The sequence below is a fragment of the Ciona robusta genome, chromosome 4 (genome assembly GCF_009617815.1).
Source record: "Ciona robusta chromosome 4, ASM961781v2".
NCBI classification, from domain to species: Eukaryota; Metazoa; Chordata; class Ascidiacea; order Phlebobranchia; family Cionidae; genus Ciona; species Ciona robusta.
This window is the reverse complement of record NC_143238.1, coordinates 5,110,410-5,131,749: the sequence shown is the minus strand read 5'-3', so window position 1 is coordinate 5,131,749 and position 21,340 is coordinate 5,110,410. Positions and strand designations below refer to the sequence as shown.

Below are 21,340 nucleotides of genomic sequence, written 5' to 3'. Positions count from 1 at the left end.
ATTTTGTTTCTGTAATTTTAATTGAACTTTAGAAAAATATATTAGCTTAGTGGAAGTCATGGTACCGCCATTGCAGAGGAATTTTTTTGAGTATACCTTGTGTACTTTTGCAAGAGACCCGCAATAAACGCATCACGATCTCCCACTGTTTCAAAAATTGCGAACTGCCACGAGAAGTGTTGACACAAGAATACGCTAACTGCTAAACGCTCCCAGCGCGAAAACTTTGCCAGAATGTTACCGATCAAGGAGTGTAAATTTGGAAACAGAAATCGGTAGATGTTTGTAGGATCAAGCATAAGTTGGTAAGTGTCTGTGCAAGCTTGTGTTGCAAATCTGCAAATCTAACTACAGCTAATAAACAGATAACAAATCTTGTTTTCTTTAGGTTTAAATTATAGAAGCCTTTGCCTGTCGTATGTCCGACTTACACTTTCCAGCACATGTAGCGCGTGCTCGTTTACCGTATATATGGTACCGAACCATACGTTAATATTATATGCGCTATGCCGCTATATAAGATGTGTGACACTGCGACAGTAGTCAGCACTGTAAGTTTTTTATTGAAGTCAACTTAAAGGTTACATTACAGGGAGGCTTTGGCAGTTTATCTACGATTTAGTGATTTACTGATTATATTTTTTTATAAGTTATATTGACTATTTAGTGACAGTGGTAGCACCTATATGCATATTCCCTCTTTCTTTGCCAATATAAACAAAGGTTAATATGCATATGCATTCATGCAAAATGCAAATGTGTTGTTTGGTTAAAGCTAATAGCAAGTGCAGACGAAAATGGGAGCTGAAAGAGTAATATATTCACTGCATTGTGCATATTCAATAATTTATGGCAGTATACCTCAGCGCAATTTATGCCAAACAAACTAGTTAAGTTATCGTTTATACGTGTATAAACTGCATGTTCAATTTTGGTATTTCAATGTATTATTATATGGCATATGCATATGTATTGCATATTAATACTAACAGAAATTGCTGCTCTTATTGTATTGTACCTTACCGCAGATATAAGTCTTGGTTGTTGTACTACTTAGATCCGAGCTGTAAATTTTCTGGTATTTATACATTAACTAGAGTAAGCCATGCTTACCAAGTTACTATAAAATGATTTGTTAGACAAATACATTGTAAAATTGTGTAACTGTGTCTGTGGTAAGTGTCATCATGTGTAACTTGTTTTCTTTGATGAAACATTCACACATGCAGCCTTAAAATTTTGGTTAAAAATAATGGATCTGATGTATTTGTTTCCATTGCCTTAGATTTTTGCATAATTCCTTTATTTTACCCTTGATTTACATATCATCACTGTTGTTGTTCTTGTGTTTAAACTGTGTTTAATTTTGCATCTTTTAAAATCAACAAATATATATTACTAACTGTAACTACTGTCTACAATATGTTTTTCGTCATAGATAATATACACAACCTAATGTATAGTTTTCGTACTTCTTAAATATTCACCAATTTCTATTGAGTAGAGTTATCTATAACTGTCACGTTTTTGTAATTAATTTAAGCACCAAGAAAGAGCGGATTTGTTTTAACTTAGAATCACTTCTAATAAATCAATCTGTCATGTGACATTTACAAATGTTTTATGCAATTAAATAAACATTCTGTTTATAATTCCTATATCTATTTGTAGCCAATTTTACTTTTATTATAAAAAAAGATGTGTATATATAAATCTAAATCAATAAATAGTCTTTTTTTTTGTTTAGAATTTATACATATATTCTTTAAGTTAGCAATTAAAATTGTTGTGTAACATTTATTCAGTAACAGGTGTTTCCTATCCATACATTACGCGTTCGTATATACAGCAGTTGATTAACGCGGTGCTACATCACGACACGTTGTATTTAACTAAAGCTATATAGCGTCTCAGCTCAAGTGGTTTACCCACGGACGTATTCTGCGTAGGGTTTCCTATTTTACGAACGGTTCAAGTGGTCCATAGGGAAAGGCGCGGTGTATTGTGTTGATGTGGTGTATCGCGTAACACAGTAGTTCACAGCACGCTTCTTTGATGATGTCATTTTTTGAAATATCACGGCAGGGTAAACTTCTGTAGGGATATAATTTCGTTGTTTTGCGAGGGCGCTTGTAACGTTTTATGGTTAGATTATTGGTAGCGAAAAGCGTTGGAATTAGTTGTGGTTCTATTATTAAACCGATTTTTTAATGATTATGGTGAGTTATCTATACTTATGTAGTTCGTAACTCCATGTACGTTATGACTTATCATTTGCAGTTGTTTCGTGTAACTGGGTAACACTAGTCCATTGTTTAACATAAGGAGTTGTCAGTAGTGTGTGATCTGCGTGGAATAGCAGATAATAGGATCGGTAGTTTCATTGTAGGGATATCTCAAACGTGTTTTTCGGGATGGTGTATTGGGTAAGTATGTTATTCACGGTAAAAACAAATTCCTCACAGCGTTTAATAGTCGGGCACTACTTTCATTTTTAAAACAGAAAACAACGTTTTTTTATTGGTTGCTTCTTGCTCGGAAGTTTTACGTCGGAGGCGTAAGAAAGTACATTGGCCATAAGATGGCGTGTTAGAGGCGTGCGTTACACATTACTAAAAATTTATATAAAATTGACGACCGAAAGTTTCCGCATTTAAGGCTACAGGGTAGAAGCTTGTATACGAACACTCTGTAACGTCACAATATCGGGGTTATGGCCAACTAAACATGGCTATTGTGTGGTGTGTATTGTTTGCATATTAGCTAACTTTTGATGACTCACTGTTTTAGGCTCTTTGTTGATTGTGTTAACAAATGTTGATTGCTACCGGGAAGTGGTGACACATGTTCGAGGCAACGCGTCGTGACTCGGGACTGTATGGCCGACCTTTGCAAACCGTGCAGTCCAGGCTTGGTTTAAGTAACACGCCTCATTGCATTCAATGCCCCGTTATCGTTCAGTTTAAACTTTAAAGCACTACAGTTGAGCGCATAGTTCACATTTTTTCCAGGTGAGTAGTCTGTCTGGCCGACGCGCTTCGTCGGTCGCAGAAAAAGTCGAGTGCGGGGAGAAAAAATTCTTTCGCCCATTCCTGCCTGCGCACTGCGGAAAGACGCCTTTCCGAAATGCGATGACGTATTAGTCAAAGATTTTGCAATTGGTTTGAAAAATTTGAATGTTTGCTGAGCGGCCTTAGTCTATAGTTGCAGCAAGACTTTTATGGTGTACTTTCGCACCAATTTTGCAGCTGAAGAGAAAGAAAAAGTTTGCCATAGTTACCCCAAGTTTCATGCTTCCATATTTGTCCAAGCGTGTTCCTCCATGACGTAATAGACAGGAATTGTTGTGAGGAGAGCATCGAAAAGGCAAGCGATGGGGCGGTCTGTGAATAAAACGCAGTCACGCAGAACCAATAACGTTTTGTCATTATCGTTCAGGCTATTTCGATCTTCGACATTTCGTTAATGGTCACAAGATTGATGTCGACCAGATTTGCATGAAGCTGCATTGTTCGACAATATAGATATATATGATTGAATCTTCGTTCTGCTTACCGTGTGTCAACAATTGTCTTACATGGGCGTGGTGCCATATAGGGAGAAATGTGTTTTTCTCTACAGAAAGCATACTGTACAGGCCCAAGACCGATTCGGCTTATTGGTATTGCTAAATTAGCTGTAGGACGCTAATTATGCTCTTAAACCGCTTTTTAATCATTGGTTACGGAATTTTATGATTGCCCACGTTTCGCCCCGTCAGACACAAGTGTCGGCCAAGTGTGCATTAAAATATCGGGTGTCTCGGCTCGCGTGTGTTTTCCACTTGGCAATTCGTTACCATTTTTTCCGTGCCATATTTACAGCAAACAGCTATTCTAACGATGTTTGGCGAACGGGTGCAAACAAAACTAGGGGGTCATAAACACGCATATTTTAAATTCGACATCGTCCTATACGCCGGCTCTGCTGGTAACTAAAACATAATCATGGCACAGCTCACTGTTTTGAGTTATGTTGATTCAGCAAGGAAATCACTGTCGGGTCAATCAGTGCTTCGTCTGCTGCTGTGTGACTCGTTTCGTCATGTTTACCAAGGGATTTCTCCTCGCCAGAAAACACTCAGATTTCTTAACCTAATTTTTCCGTGAGGGTTCGTAAAATAACTAGTGACGTAATGCGGTGACAACAAGAGGTGGTAAAAGTGTCCAGAATACGTCGCCTGTTATTTGTAGCTGCTGTTAGAATCTCCTGTTGTCTACGTTTTGCTTGCTATCAGGGCGGAGAAAGAAAGAGACCAAACTGTTTTCGTGAAATATCAGCTTAGATATTTGCACTAGACTTCGACGCGGTTAGTTACAGACAGTGTAGCATTCCGTAATTACGTCTCATGCCCTTCGTTGTCAAGCGGGGCAATTATGTTTGAACTTTCTCGCAACTCAACAGGTTCGGCGCGCTCGTGTAAACAGTAAACAACACAGACGCGTCTAAAACTACCCGACGCTCTCAACTTTTATCCAATCGCCACGGGAGATAAAGCCGCTGGGTTATGAACGCCAGCGTTCTGTCGCTGTTTCAATAAAACGCTGCTTTATCGCCGAACAAGAGAAGTTTTGTGTGTCCTAATAGTATTAGCGAAGTTAAGAAGGACTACCTCAGGCAACGGAGCATGGAAATTGGGCCATTCGGACGACTTCGGCAGTGTTTGCTATGTAGTTCCTTGGCAAACATTAGTATTTGATGTAAAGAAGCGTCATGTAGTCAGTTTGTATGGTTCAGTGACCATAAGGACTGCGAACTTGCGCCGGTTATTACAATTTACAAAGACTACTGAGGCTTATCTTGACTAAGTAGTTGTGCGCGCGTATCATAAAGCATGGGAGGTTTAGCGAGCGTAATAACTTCGGATGATAGTTGACCATAAAGCGCCATAAACCCTTAAAGCTGCGGTTTGTTTTTATAAGAGAAAAGGGCGTCGGGTTACACTCGAAAACTCAAGCCACTGTTGCCTTTCGTAATGCTTATTTAATCTTCCATGAATTAGTTCGTCAAGGTAAACATCAAAACTGTAAGAAATAGATGGGGAAACGATCTGTTCTAAGACGGCGCTGCATGAATTATGGCCCGTGTAGGCAGCGTTTACCAACAAGTGCTGTAGGGCAAGTTGCTACATGACTGATTCTTTGCCAAACCATAGTGGATAGAACATTAGTGATAGATCTGTTTGGCCATTTGTTCATACAAGTAAAGTAAGCTTGTGGGTAACTGAACATTCATTTGATTTATGAGCTGTGTATTTATATACAAATTTATCATGGTTTTGATTCATTCCCAAATGCTGTTTATGGCAAAAGGAGCTCAGTTTGTAAATTTCAAACAAGGTACAACCCTGTTTTAGTTTTGGTATTGCATTTCTGCTATTTAGCAATTTAATAACATTACTCCCTTGACCTTATACAGACCTGGTCTGCTTGCTGTCTTAGGAGTGAAATAAGTCTTGCATCTGATAAATTAGGTGTTGGAACATTGAAAATGACTGACGTAATTGATGATTCAGTCTCCTGGGAACAAAGAAGGGAAATGAGAAGAAAGAAGAGGCAGGAACTACTTGCCGAAGCCGACAGGTACTTGTATATATAGTTCTACAACCTTTATATATTGTTTTAGTTCAATTTAAACATACTGTCATGTGTTATGCGGGTTGGAGATCTTGAGTGCCCATTACAAGCCAGTAGGGCAATTTCAATTGAATATGTTTGATGTATGAGTATTGATTGATGTTGAATTTGATATTCTCTAATCTGAACTCTTCATTCATTGGATATAGTGATATGCTGCTGTCATTAAAAACGATATGCTGCTGACAAGCTGTCATTATTTATTTTAGGTTGCAATTTTAGTGTAGCAGTATTAAGAATATAGTATTTTGTTCCTGTCGTGGCTGTCTTAGGCAAGTTATTTAAAGTAACATGTCCTTGCTGTGGAAGGGGACATGATTTAAACGTAGCAAGTATTTCCGGCTCAGTGTGTAACATTTGCATCGTGGGAGAACCGTTATTGCATGAATTACATGGCTGGGTATATTTAGTGTTTATGCCTTGCATGAATGTCATTGGTCTATTGCACAACTTAAACGTTTATCTATTGTAAATTTACCTCTGGTTTATTTAGACGAGAGGCCTTTAATAAATGTTTCACTGCCAAAATTGTGTAGAAGACTAAGAAGAATAAGAATGTTTATTATTTGAAGTTTACAATTGATTAATTTCTGTATGTCTGTATGTCTTCTTTGTTTCTGTATGTCTTCTTTGAATGTTTTTGTACCTTATGGGTTGTACATCTCGATTTAAACCATGCTTTTAGCTTCTAAAAAGATTCATTTTGCTTTTTCATTATCTGTAAGCTGTAACATTAAAAGAAAGGCAACTTTCCACTTTTCCAGCTCTGGGCCCAGGCTTAGTAATTTGATAACATTCCAAAAATGCTTCAGTTGTTACAAAACATCTTCAAATAGGTTGTAACATTAGCAATGTAATATCAAATCTGTAGGCCTGTGTGGATGGTTTGATTTATGTATTTCAGTCGCGATTTGTTCCAAGAAAAAAGGGTTTGGTTATAACAATCTGCTCCTAATTATTGGTTACCTGGTGTCCTGGTTTCAGTTGACAGTTGTTACATACAATCGATTTGGAGCACATTACATTTTTCTTGACTCGAATGTTGGTACTTTGTGATTGTTTTATCAGAAATCCTTTCTTCTAATTCGTATGTCTATGTGTATGTTTCTGTACATACATTGCAATTTTCAAAACAAGAACTTCTTTGCTGAAGGCTATCAATAAACATTTCTCGATTTTGCTTAAAAGGAAAATACTTTATAAATGTAACAAATAGCAATATGGAAAATGGAAAGCATGCGTTTATTGCAAAAATGGAATCTAAATGAAGTTGTATTTGTATGTCTAGTTAACTTAACTTTGGATTGTGATCCACACTTTGGGAAAGGCTTGTTTAATTAGCTAATATTTTTCATTATATTCTTTAATAATCGATACCGTAATTAAAAAAACAAGTTAAAGTTTTTTTATAAGTGTTTTCCATGTTTTTTTTTGTTCGTTTTTTTAATGAGTTTTCGATATGAATGTGCCTTTCTATGTGTACAATCTAAAATCAATATCAATTTCCATGTTTTTCCCTCATAGATTGGTAAAGAAGACTGATGAGGTTTCCTCCTCTCCCGCATCCACTCGGATCTCCAAGTACGATGATGATGATGATGAGTTTGAGAAGGGAAGGCAGAGAAGAAGAAGAGAAAGGGAGGAAAGAAGGAAAAAAGAAAGAGAGGAATTGGAGTGAGTTGTTTATTCATTTCCTGTCGGAATTTATGCAATTTATGACACATTGTGTGGTGTCTTCAATTTAATATGTATATTTATGAATGTGTGTCTCTTCTGTATATGGAGGGATAACAAAACTTATTCCAACAATGAAATAAGTAATTTTGTTTCCCTGATACCAATAGTTTATGTACTAAGGTATAAATATAGTATATATATTTCTTACAATACAGGTGCATTTAGTTTTTGGTAGTAGTGTGTTTGCTTGAAAAGCAGTTTTTGTTTTGTTTTACTTTTATTATCTTAAATAAACAAAACAAGCATAAATAAACATTTTTCGTTTTATCAAAGAAAACAATTAAAAGACGAGGAAGAAGCAAGAGCAGATCGAGATCGGAGGAGAGAAGAAAGGAGGTTTGATTTTATAATATTTTATACCATGGGCGAGGTCCTTGTTGAGAACCTGGGATTTAGGCAAGATATGTCCCATTACCTGTTATAAATATATCAATTATTAAATGTAGTTGATCCATCCCGTCTGTCATAAGTAGTTTTAGTATACCCCACTTATATGTATATATATATATATATTATATACGCATATTATTATTAACGAAGTCTCTTCCTTCGTCATGTCTGTCTTTTAGTTGACTGTGCACAAATTGTTAAAGATCCAAAAGGCAAATTGGAAAAAAGTTTAATTAAATAAAGTCAAATTCCTTTTTCAAGTTTGACATTTCTTCTTAGGAGGATGCGGGAAGAAGAGAGCAAACCGGAGGTTGAGAGTTACACGACCAGCACCGTAGTTTCCAAGGTTGTGGAGACACAAGATGATGAGTATGGGAATCATGAAGAGACGGAAACAACCACTGTTGTTCAATCAACGGAAATTGTGGTTGATTACCCAGTTGAGGTAAGATCTTCTGAAGACATCTTTGACTAGTGTTCGTTGCACCACTGGTTGTTAAGCAATAGCACAAATGATTATGCATTAGTTTGACACTATCTTCTCATTGCTATTTTTCGTTAAAACACCTTACTTGAAACTTATATACAATATATTGTCTAACCATAGCGGTAAATGTTTTCTAGTCTGAAACCTTTTCTATTTCTAGCTTCTGTTATATCGCTTGCCCTAAATTTAAAATTGAACACAGTCAACCCACCCCATAAAACTGAACCAATCTTAACAGCGAATTTTTTCTTCTTAGAATGGGGACCACGATGATAAAGATGAAGAAAAAGGAGCTTCACCTGCTTCCAGTGAATCCGATCATGCAGAGGAAGAGGAAGAGGAAGAAGAAGTTAAAATAGAAGAAAGATCACAAGATGAGGAAGAGATGACCAACGGACACTCCGAGACTGAACCTGATGCAGAACCACACAAATCTTATAAAACCTCGGTCACAACTGTAACACTGACATCCAAAACAACGTAAGGGAATTTACTGCCATGTTACTGTGTAATGATAACTTGTGTATATATGCATGATAATAATGTACAGCATTCAAGAATCAAAGTTGATTTGATAATGTTTGAAACTCTTTGGTAATCATAGGTGCCAAACCTAGAGTGACAGGATACAAAAGCCCATTCCATTTCCATAGTAGACCTGCCATACCTATTACCCTAGCAGGCATATTCCAGTGCAAACAGGCAAATCCTGAAAACTTCTGCACTACATTAATACATGTTATTAAGTTCAGAGTTGTAATGCTTTAATAATTTTTCACAGAAGTTCCCACCCTGTTGAAAGCAATGATGATGCCGCACATGATGAAGTGCAAGAAAAACTCAATGTAAAAAACTCTTACTTATGTCCTACCAACAAGTTGTAAAGATACAAACCATATTTTATTAAAAATGTGTTATTTACAATGCATTTTATCAACTCTTACCCAAACTATCTATTCATAAAAGCTGTGCAAATTTGAAGTGCTCACATATGACTCTTGAAAATGTATTGTAGCAATTCAATGGCGGTTTCTTAATTTCAAAAGTAAAGTCATTACACACTAAACGGACTAGTAACAGCCAATTACTTTTATCATGCGTTGTTATCTTATACAAAGAGTTAGCTCCAACTCACATCTCCTCTTTGGAGTATTTGTTGTCAAACACTTGAAACCTTGTGGTTACTTTTCACATGCCTAGTTCACCACATGAGGCACTGCATGGTTTTAGGTGGATTTGCTTCAGTTATTAGGTTCTTTTTAAATTACTAATGTGTGGAATTTATCCCCATTCAAATATATTTAGTATATAGTGTTTACCCACTGCTGTGTTTTGTATTTTTTTAAGGAATTATATAAAACTTGTATGGTACAAGCTTCATTAGTATTATTTGAGCATTGTTTTGCTGTAGAAAATTATGGTTTATTCCTAATATTACTTCAGCCAAGTTTATTGTCCTGCTTTAGAAAATGTTAAAATTAAGGACAACAATGATTTAAGCAAGTGTTTTTTTCCAGGCATTGAAACTGAAGAGACAAGAGTCAGAGAAGAAGAAATATCAAACTGACTCTTCCCAGGATGATGGAGACGCTAAGTCAAAGCTGAAAATGTTAGAAGAAAAAAGGGTAATTTAAAAGTATTTGTTAAATTAAATAATATTTGTTAAATTTAAAAATATTTGTTGAAATGGTGTCATGAAAGCTAAAAGTGACAATTTAAATCCCGTGCATCCTAAAGCACATCCCCCAACCACCAACCGATATTCCTAAGACAATAATCCCTATAACTTTAGCCCATAATCCTCTACACCAATCCCCTAACACCCAACCTTCTTATTTTGTCGGATTTTTCATGAATTGTCAGCTTTGTCCTGTCAACTTTGAAATGTCAAATTTAAAACTTTAAAAATTATATTCAAGTTGTTGAAACCTATGTTTAAACAACCTTACGTCATAGGATAGCTGCGCAAAAACAACAACAACAACAACAACATGCATTATCTAAGCACAGATTTACAACCTAAACCTCAAATTATAAGTTTTGATTTTTTACACAGAAATTGAGAGAACAGAAGAGATTGGAAGAAGAAGAAAGAGAAAAGGAGGAAGCACTGAAGCGTGAAGCTGAGTACCAGGTTCGTGTTACAGCCCATCTGTTTCTACAGCGTTGCTATCAGTGTTAAATTTCCTTTTAAGAAATCTTGGACAATAATAGCCCCTTTTTTTCATAATTTTTTTAATGCTTTTTTATTATTTTGAGTCTTGGATAATAATAGTCAGTTCTTTTCCATAATTTTTTAATGTTTTATTTTTTGATTGGAAAGAATATTTTATTGCAACAATGTTGTGCAATAGAAAAATATTCTTGTATGACTTATAATTGGCCATATACATCACATGTATTTTTTCTATGATAAACCTGTTTTTACTCATTGTAACCGGTAGCAAATTTCCATGAGTTTAAAGCTACCAGATTTTGTTTCATATCCCGCATCATATAACAACAGCTTTGTTGTTTAAATAATTTTCACTCTCCTTTGTTGATTCCTATTTAATTTGTATTTAGGTTTCAATGAACTTTCACCTCAAGTACCCCTTAATTACATTACTGTAGACAGCATTATGTACAGCACGTGGCTATATGTATTGTGTTTGTCATGACCAAAGCAGTAATTTTTTTTAAATTAAATTTAAACCAATTTTTCCCATAATGATTTTTCTGCTACCAGGCATGGTGCAAAATAATATTTTTGGCTCCTTCGATATAAAAACTTAATTTATTATTAAGTTTGTCTATCATATGGAAAACTTTATTAGAGTTAACGACTATAAAGATTCTATATATATATATATACTGAAAATTCCCACTATTTTTTTTAAGGTAATTTTTAACAAAAACAATTTATATTATTTATCCCCACTTAGGAAAAACTCCGGATCGAGAAAGAGGAAAGGACGAAGAGGAGACTTGAGGCGGAAGCAAAACGACAGGAATACAGGAAGCAGCTTTCGAAATCTGATGATGAACCAAAAAGTCCTCTCAGTCCAAAAGGATTGGCCTCTCCTCTTGCATCTAAGGTAGTAGAATTATTTGTTATGGTGGCTTGGTATATTTATATGGGCAAATTTAATGTCTAATTATTCTATATGGGTGGTCCTTGACGAGAAAGGGAGATTTAGGGCCAGATATGGCCCATTAAGTACATTCGTAGGGCGATTTATTAAAAATTAGAAGGAAAATGTCAGGACGCCCCTTGGGACCTTTGGTATAAACCCATTGGTCCATTATTGTGTTATGATGTCTATATCACCCTTGTGAGCTAATGTATTTATAGTGCAGAGTAAAAGTGTTACAAATAGAAGGTGTTTTATTACACTTAGGAGATCCTATGGGGTTGTCATAAACTTAAATTATGAATGCTTAAAGGTTGTTATAATGGCGTGTTGTGTAAATATTTGGAAAGCAAGTTAAGGCTACTGAACTCTTATGTTACTTTTGATAAACTGTGACACATATATTGAACCTAGTCTAAAACAGTTTGTTTTAACTATGAATATGCTTGTTGTGATAATATTATTTGACCTTAAAAGCGCTGATCACTTTAGTTTTAAAAGCGGGAACTCTTTCAAAGGAAATGCTTTTGTTTTGCGGCCATTAGTTTCTCAATTGTTTTCTCCTTTCATGTGCATGCGTGAATAATCCTGGCCTTAAGTTTTGGGTTTAATTTTCATTGGAACTCTCCAAGAGTCACTACTTAATTGCATGGAGCACACACCTCACCAAAATGCATCTGTTTGGAAATTCGAAGCATGTCTGCACTACAGGGCTACAGATTACTGTAATCTAACCCTTTGCCTTAACAGCACCAAATTCTCAACTGTTTCCCCCTAATTTGCTTTGTATGCTTTGTACAAAGAACAGAGTGTGGGCACGTTGGGATAATGTTGACAGAGAAAATTAACTGTTGATTACGTTTCGGCCTTTTGTCCCAACTAACACACAATACAACTGTGTTATATAAATATAGCTACCTATCCTATGTCCTCTTTATGGGCGGTTTGTTTTATTACGACAGTGCGTGTCCAACGTGTCGTATGTGTCATGCATGGCATTTTATTTCATTCTGGAGGTCTAGCCCTTCCGGGTCGGGGCCCAGTGACGTCTACGTGCGCACATATATTCATTCGTATCACGATAAACGATTTATTGAGGTTTCTCTTCCAGTCAGCAAGACAGGATGTCAATTAAGAACACAGACGTAGGCACTAGGGGAATATTCAGTTTCAACTTATTTTAGGTCAGCTTAGCGAGGCATCATTTGTGATTTAGTATAAATATGTCATGTGGGTGTCAGCATTAGTGTTAATGTGTTAGTAGTGAAAGATATTATGATGTAAAATATTGCTGTAAAATTAGAATTTTAGGTCATGATTTGTTACATATGTATGATTTAACTGATAAGTGCCTTTCTTCTTACTTTTGTATGAGTAAATCATTCTTTTGTAGTCGTAGGTTATTTAATCTAGCTCATTCACCCTGTTAGCATAATGTATTTATATATTTGTTGAGCACTATCCATGTAATGTGTGCCAATGTAGTTATTCTTGTAAATCTGTGGAGTGGGTATGTACAGCGTATGTAACGTATGGACGTCATGCCGTTACACATTCTGTAAATACTGAAATACACCTCTGTTTACACATGTGCTGTTCAGTGCTGGCTTGTTAGCTGCCAGTTCTCTTCTGCTTTTAATAAAGTGCGGTGACATATCACTGACATAGAGTACTTCCTGTAGTAGCGGTAGCTGCATTTCAAATAACTAGCCGACTTACCGCGTAGAACCAATTGAGCTGAAATCTGTTACTCTTACTTTGAGCGTTTGTTGCATGGGTAGTAAGATGCAGAAGTGGCTGCTATATTCAATTCTGCTTGTAATTTAATAGATTTCTGCTAGCATTCAGGATTGGCCGGTGTTATTTATTCGGGAGCTCTTGTGCGGTTGCTTGTTTTACGAAAAATTAACAACCGGCGGTTTAATTAATAATTAACCTTTGCAGAAGCCAGTGGGCGGTGTAGAAGGCGACATTGCGCCTTTGAAAAAAAACTTAAACTTGCAAGCCAGTGAGTACCTGTCAAGAACTGAGTCTGAGTCTAAGAATATGGAACGCAATCAAAGACCACCAGCTGTTCCGAGACGCACTCAGAGTGCTCGTATCAAGCTCAGTCAATACAGCCCTGCGCGTCGCGGCCTCAAAGTCACAGACAAGGTTGAGGAAGCCGGTGCCATCTCCCACCAACCTACAAGACCCGTTGGGAGGAAAAATCAAACCAGGAGGTCACTAGATGCAATGGAGAAACAGGCAGGAGATCTTCTTGATTTTCTCACTGAACTTGAAGGGAAGAAAGCATCCTCAAGTGCTTCTGATCTTCTTCATTTCCTTGACTCACCAGAAAAAAAGTCTCAAAGTGAAAACAGCAGTCCTGTTGCCCAAAATCGCTTTTCTCGAGGAAAGAGGGTTAGTGTGAAGGACAGAGCGAAACTGTTTTTAAAACCTGATATTAAGGAAGAGGAGAGTGAACATGGAAAGCTACCTTCTACTCACAGTGCACCTAACTTACGACAACAAGGAGTTCGGTCTGCCCGTATGTGTGCTCATGTAAATGGTAACTCAAATAACAACAACAATAATAATAATAGCACACCTGTCGAAATCTCCCAAACAGTCACTCTTGTAGTAGAAGCAAAAAAAGAGAACAATGAATCAGAAAAACAAGAGTTTTCTGGATCAGAATCCGATTACAAAAGTGATAAAATTGAACCTGAGATTAAAATCTCTATCCCAAAAGAAGAAGTTCAGCCCTCAGTAAGAAGGAGAATAAAACCAACCATCGCAAGCAAACCTGCAGATATTTTGCAACGTCTGAAAGATAACGACTCAAAACGTAACTCTGCTGTTTCAACTGACGAGGCAACCATTGATACAGAGGACACCATCAGCTCATGTGACAGTGATTTGGATGTTGTTGGACTTAGCTCTGAAGAAAGTGATCCGGAGTCAGAGGAGGATATTGTGAATGTTGGCCACGATGAGGAGGAAACAAAATCAACATCACCTACAGAAGTGTCGATTGTTGTTGAAAAAGAGGTTGTTATTGAAAATGTTGTTGAAAATGAAGATATTGTTGATAATAATGTTGAAACAGAAAAAATTGTGGAAAAAACACAAAAGATTAAAGAAGTTACTGTAGAAACTAAAATAGTTGTTACTTCAGCAGAAACCGTTGAAAAACCAGATGTTATCGTTGTAAAAGATGATCAGGGTGCCAAAGAAGATGTCCTTTCAAAATCTGAAAGGAAAGAGACAAAACCAGATTCTGTTACTGTTTTAACCAAATCGAACATTAAGTCATTGGATACACAAGAAAACAATGTTGTTGAAGCTACTGTTACTAAAAAAGTTCGTTCAAGGAGAAATAAACCAACCATTGCAGCAAAGCCAAACTTTAATGAAACAAATCCACCACAAAAAGTGGAAGATTCCCTACAAAAGAAGTTGTCACCGCCAAATGACAAGCAAGAAGCTAATAAAGACTTGACACTGACTGCAGCAGAAGCCAGTAGTGAACCACACACTGTGACACCCGCCTGCAAACAGAACAGGGTTGGTTAAACTTATATTCTCGGGTTGTGCAGTAATCATTGCCTGCAATTGAAACAGCTCCCGTGTTCCATGCATTTTCTGTGGACGACCCTTATTAACAGCATTGCATGTACTTTGCATTGAGGCTGTTTTAACCAACTACGCATGTTGCATGTTTAAATTTCAGCTTGTTATTATTGCATGATGCAGCTTGTTTTAATACGGAAGAATGTTGTTCTTTTGCACAACACCACACATGATACACAAACAACTATAATAATAACACTTCAGCATATTGCATATACATAAGCCTAATATATTTATTTAACATAAGCACTCGCTATATGATTACAAATTCCTTATGTATCTCAGGAATTCAAAATTTAATTTAAAAGTATTAAATTGCATTTAATTTTGGTCCGCCAACAACAATTTTCTGCATGGCAACTTAATTTCAATGACGTCCACTTTTAATGCAATTGACCGATCTCTTATCAAACGTTTCAAAACATTGTAACTTAAGCTTGACGTCAATGCGTTATATCAGCGGTGTATGTGGCGCTTTACCACAGTTATTGAGGTCAATAATAAAACACTACAGTCAGCTCAGAGTATGACAGTGGCCTGTGGGCATGTGTGGGATTATCTGTACCTCAGTGAGTAAATACCTACATGTTTCTCGCCCGCGTGCGCTTGCTTTCAAGCTCCATACATGGAGATGGGAAGTACAAGGTGTCTGTGACGTACTTCTCTCACATGCTTGCCACTCTCTTCTATACAAACGCTTGTAGGAAGTGTTATTTCCTTTTAAACTTGGCACTGTGTTTGTTCTCATGCCACCGCACTTCCATGAATGCTCATTTAATGCATTCATGGCGATCCTTATGCTGTAATGCACATCTTACCAGTAATTATGGTACTGCAAACATGTGATACCAAGTTTGTTGGTTTTACTTTCATCTCTCGCTGTTCACTGTACCGGCACTTTGTTATGCTTCAGTGGGTGCGAGACAGAGCAGCATTTATCATCCCCCTTACATGGTTGTGCACTATATGTGTCAAAGTCTTGTGCTTAAAGTGTTTTAGATTAGAATATGCTTTGGCTGTTTCAACATTCGCTTGTCGATAAACAAAACAAAACAACAATGTTCAACTAATATTTACCTTTCGAGGTAACAGACTGCTGCTGTAAACATGGCTGTCTCTGCTTCCCCGTTTTAAGAAATTAGGTCTCTTAACTACCCGCCATGCATGTTAATTAGTTTCGCAATTCATGGCCGACTAATTACTCATTGGGTGCTGTGGCTTAACTGGTTGTATGCATGAACTGGCTTACCAGTTAATACGTTTATAATGTTTGGCAATTTATACTGGCAGGCATGGGTCATTCTATAGGCTGTGAACTTTCTCTTCTCTATCTGTGCATTAGCCTATAATAATTATATCACACTTCATTTTCACATACATTTTTTTTCATTTTTTAACCTGTTTTCTATACCACAGGTTGAGCAACTAAGCAAGCATGCATCTGAATCGTAAGTACTTTCTCATATACCACTATAAAGTAATTTACAGATCCAAAACTCTCTTTTTTTCTTTAGCCCAAAGACAAGCAAACATGTAGAACCAGTAAGGGTGGGTAGCTTGGATAGCAGGATGGAGAAGTATGCAAAACAAGCATCAAAGCAGGTGAGGAAACTCATCCCAACTATTTGTAATGTTTGTATGTCAACAAAAGCCACTAAGAAACTTCTTCATAAAGCGATTGTTATCATCACTGTGTTATATAGTTATCTGCTTGAAAAAGTATTTAATTAACAATTCATTAAATTCGCTATGGCATTAATCAATCATGTTAATTGGAAATACTTGCAGCATTGTTGTTTACTAATGCAAGTTAAATTTTATAGACTGGTTTAATAACCAAGGCTTCATCAGTAACACTCTCTTTAATTTAGTATAACATTTCTTTTTATGTTGTATTTATTGAAACTTTAATGATTTTCAGGAAACAAAGAAGACAGGTCTCGACACTTCAGTGATAGCTCGTGATGTAAGTAACAGGAGGAATAAATGGGAACGTGGGGAAGTTACTTCTGCCGATAAAACAACTAAGAAGGTGATTGTTGCGCTTATCCTCATGTTAACTGAGTTGTGTGAGATTAGTATAAAAGTTACTTATTTTTGAGGTTAGGGGTGCTTCATATACTTTGGTCTAAATAGTCATTCTATTAAAATTTGGCAAGCATGGAAGACATTTTAGTTTTAAATAATGTATAAAAGAGACTAGAGAAATGAATTAGTTTAATTAATGCATTGGTTTACTATAACTTCTAACTGGCCTCATTGAAATGCTTCAGTTATCTTAGTCTTAAGACTTCTGTTTAGAATGTACTTAATTTTGTATTATACCTGAAAACTCTAATGTTTGTCGGCAAAATACTATTGAAACGCCATCAAAACTGCTGTAAAATTGTTGCCATGTGTGTCATGTTTTCATTATTACTGCCACAGCATGAAGTGATTCCCGTAGCTGGAAACATTTCCTCTCGTAAAAATATGTGGGAACGGGGAACTGTTGGTACTGCTTCCAAGTCAAGCAAAGGAGTTGCCGATATTAAAACTGGAGATTTCTCAAGCCGCAAAAATAAATATCTGGAAACACTGCAGCAACGTGGAGGCCCTGTCAAGAAAGCAGTAAGTTGATTAAACTCTAAGTAAAATATGTTAACAATACTTTTTATTAGTATATACATAATTTCTTCAAATACAATAACGATATAATTAGAACCTTTGGTATGAAATATGGTACTAAATTTTGTGTTTTTTTTTCTTTGAAAGGTTTTAATAAATATTTATGCTCATACTGTTTCTTGGTATTGATTATATTTAAAAAACATATTTTCCAGGAATCTCCAGTTGCCATTAAAACTGGTGTTGCAAACAGACTCAATAAATGGGAGAAGGGTGAAGTCGGTTCAAAAGCTTCTTTTGAGAAGCAGAAATCAAAGGTATTTTTTCAAATCTAGATTAATTAATTGGCTGAGATCTTATTTGTCTAATTACTTGAATCGTGTTAAAAGGTCGTGCAATAATCCACTAATAGACTGACCTACACGACGCTACCACGAAAAATCACGCACTGCGACAGCTTTTGTAGGATAGCCTATTAATATTATTCCCTGAAAACTTGACAAAAACAGTGCAAACGAGTTGAGGTGTTTTCTGTATAGCATGCACCTAAATACGTGGCTGTGTTATATAGGGTGACCTGCCAGCATCGGGGGTTGGTGATCGTCGTAACAAGTGGGAGACACTCGCCACTGATACTGCTGTGAAGTCAGCCACTCCTAAAGCATCTGTTCGACTCGTAAGTGATTATTTACCACTGCGTTAAATAAAACTTACTTTATCCTTTCGTGGCCACGAAACGGCAGTCGTAGTTACAAGGGTCGTTTTGTTTCATACACCTCTTGTAGAATAGATTCTACCTATAATATTCTCGTATGGTTTAATGGCGGGCTTTTGACGGCCATAGTAGCACGCGAAACATCGTGTTTAGTTACTTGGTCTGCATTAACACATACTGCTTTTCGTAGGAACCATAACGTAGAATTACGTTGAATACTAGTTGCAGATTTACCTCGAAAGCTTAATTTGTTATTCGCATTGGTAAATATTACACTTCATATCATACAAGATAGTTTTAAAGTTGCCGATGTAGCAGTGCTTTTCGACTTTTAAAACTATCGTAACGGATTAGTTTAATATGGGTTAGGACGCACGCAGTTACGTTTACTTTTGTTTGTTAAACCTACTTTGTCGTATAATGCTTTGAATCCAAATATCAACACTTGTTGTTCAAATGTAGTGTGAAAACTTTGCCCCTTTGTGACATCAACGTATTACGTTTTTGCCAGGTTACTACAGATGTCTCGAACCGTAAAAACCTCTTTGAAAGCAAAGCTGCGGCGACAGAGCAACCAGAGGTCAGTAATACGTTTGAAAATATGTCTATATCCGTGTTTTTACATTCTGATAAACCCTTATGCCACGCTCAGGTCAAACCGGCCGCTTCTTCAAAGTATCAAGCGTCTGTTTCGAGCGGGTCCGAGCACGATGACGTCATCGAACGTCGGCAACCCGAGAGGAGCTACTCTAACTCGGAAGGTGAGTGTAGCATACGTGGGCGTGATGTAATGTGACGTCATTTTGTACACCTGTGTGTCACAATGTTGTGTTTGGGGGAATAGTTAATTTGAATGAATATAACTAATTTGTTTGGCGGGGCAACGACGGTCGATTTAATACAGGTGTTATGTTACTTGGTCAGTTTTTTTGGAAACAATTTCCGTTATTTGTAGCAACATATTCTTACTCTGGGCCACAGGCAGGCCCGCTAACCACCTTGTTACGGCGCCAGACATTTTTTACTGTTGAGCCAGTTGTTTTAATGAATTTAAGGTTTTGTGCAAACGTGTCTAATTATTGACACTTACTCCTTTTTTCATTCATCGAAGTTATATTAAGCTTAACGCTTCACGTTGATTGATATTTACCATCACGTTGTACCATCTTAACTCCAGTATCACGAATTATAGGAACACGTAATACACCACCATTACTAAGTATACGTGTTTTGTCGCATTTTAAATATCAACAAAAAGCTTAACCGTGTATGCGTATTAGTGCGGCGTATTTTATGCTAAGCGAATGATTATATTTATCCCCGCGTGGCGGTTAATCATAAGAGATATAACACAGTTGTTCTATTTGATAAACCTCGTATGTGTGTTTGTTTTTTGCCGGTGTTTTATGTGTAACCATTTCATTTAGCAGTATACAGTATGAATTTACAATAGGCTACTTGGCCATCTCATTTCTATCATTGCCACATAACTAATACTCTTTATGTTTTAGGCGAAAACGACTTGCAATACTCCGACGAAGACTGAATACCTTGCCAATAGTGTTAGGGTCTCACATGAAACAAACAATGTGTTGCTCATAACCTTTGTTTCAATGCAGTAACGAGTCTTGTACGTCGCTGCATTTGTTGTTTTGCATTTGTTAACCCCGCTATACAGAACTGCGTTTTTATTACACACTGGCTCCGACAGAAAGTTTCAATTAACGACGAAATCGCTTCGTTTTTTTCATAGTATTACTGTTCTTTGTACATAAAAAACTTTGCCTGGACGAATTTTACCGACTTCGTATCTTTTAGTCGTACAAGTTTCATTCTTTTTATAAGTTTTGTAACTCGGGCCATTTCGGAGTTTTGCACATGACACAACACAACGACCCATTCCAAGCCTGTAACGTTTTTTACGGAAAACACTTTGTGCCAAGGATGACCAAACCAAAGAATGTAGAAAAGACCAAACCATGTTTTTATGCTTACCAGTTTTTTTGTAGCCAATCATTTTGCGGATCAAAATTTCTATGTTTCGACTTATAACTGCTGGTTACCATATTATGAGTATTTACTACTGCGTAGTGTTACATACAAAGCTTTGTACATATTCGCTTTATCCCAATTAATCCCATAGTCCGCTGCATGCACATTACACGCGATGTATCCGTTTAATTTAAATGTATGAAAGATGCGCCTTACTCCATTTGTCATCGCTCCACTTTGTACTTCTGACGCAAACGGAGTTTCTCTTCCAGGATATGACGTATTCAACATTTTCTCACATTGTTTTTTCGCCTTCAGTTGCCGGGTTAACCGGTTTCTTTCCGTGTTCGTGACGTTGCGGGCTTGTGACGTCACAAATCGCCTTGCTCTTTCATATAAGCTTCTCAGTCTTCTATTTCATTCCGTTATGTTGGTCGTTATTTTTTCCAGTGATCTTTCAGGCAATGCTGCATTATATATATCGCCCCTATCCATTTTCATTATTACTAAACCCCACGCTGGTGGATTGCGGTCCGTGTATTGTACAGTGTGCGTTACAGTGTGTGCGAATGCCCAATGCGTTTATATCGTATGTTATTGCTTGATGACCTACACAGTATTCCTGTATTTCCTTGATTCTAATCAAATGATCTGTGCCGCACCAAATCAAATGCATGAAATCATTCACATTCCGGTGGCGTTGTGTTTGTGTGGCATTCTGCAGTTTGTACGTAACGTTTAAATGATGACACACTTCTGGTTGTGTTCCGCTACTCTTTCTGTATCTACGCCTGTTCACAATAATCAAGTTGATGATCGAAAATTATTTTAATAAAATTATATTCGCACTTGCTTAAGTTTTTTTTCTCAGTGGGTTAACAGTCTTAGGGACCGTTGGCTAGGCAATTTTGGACAGCAATACGAAATTTACATCGATTTTTTCCTGCTCCGTGATGTAAACTTCTTCATGTCAATTCAAAACCTCCATTTTTAACATGTAAAGTGAATC

The 21,340-nt window shown here is 36.7% G+C and overlaps 1 protein-coding gene across 2 annotated transcripts; it reads left to right on the top strand.

Annotated features, from left to right (window-relative positions):
- Positions 1-183: 183 nt before the first annotated feature.
- LOC149736967 (uncharacterized) lies at positions 184-21,183 on the top strand. 2 transcript variants are annotated; one of them, XM_089876498.1, is made up of 20 exons: positions 184-305; positions 5,458-5,621; positions 7,200-7,349; positions 7,686-7,748; positions 8,082-8,247; positions 8,546-8,769; positions 9,074-9,134; positions 9,807-9,914; positions 10,346-10,423; positions 11,214-11,366; positions 13,347-14,951; positions 16,434-16,465; positions 16,532-16,619; positions 16,939-17,049; positions 17,445-17,627; positions 17,840-17,941; positions 18,196-18,300; positions 18,851-18,919; positions 18,992-19,100; positions 19,851-21,183. In XM_089876498.1, the coding sequence occupies exons 2-20, from the start codon at positions 5,530-5,532 to the stop codon at positions 19,883-19,885; spliced, it is 3,534 nt and encodes a 1,177-aa protein (XP_089732624.1). In that variant the 5' UTR covers positions 184-305; positions 5,458-5,529; the 3' UTR covers positions 19,886-21,183. The 2 variants fall into 2 exon arrangements, with proteins under 2 accessions (XP_089732624.1, XP_089732623.1); XM_089876497.1 differs by having other exon boundaries at positions 185-305; positions 9,071-9,134.
- Positions 21,184-21,340: the final 157 nt, after the last annotated feature.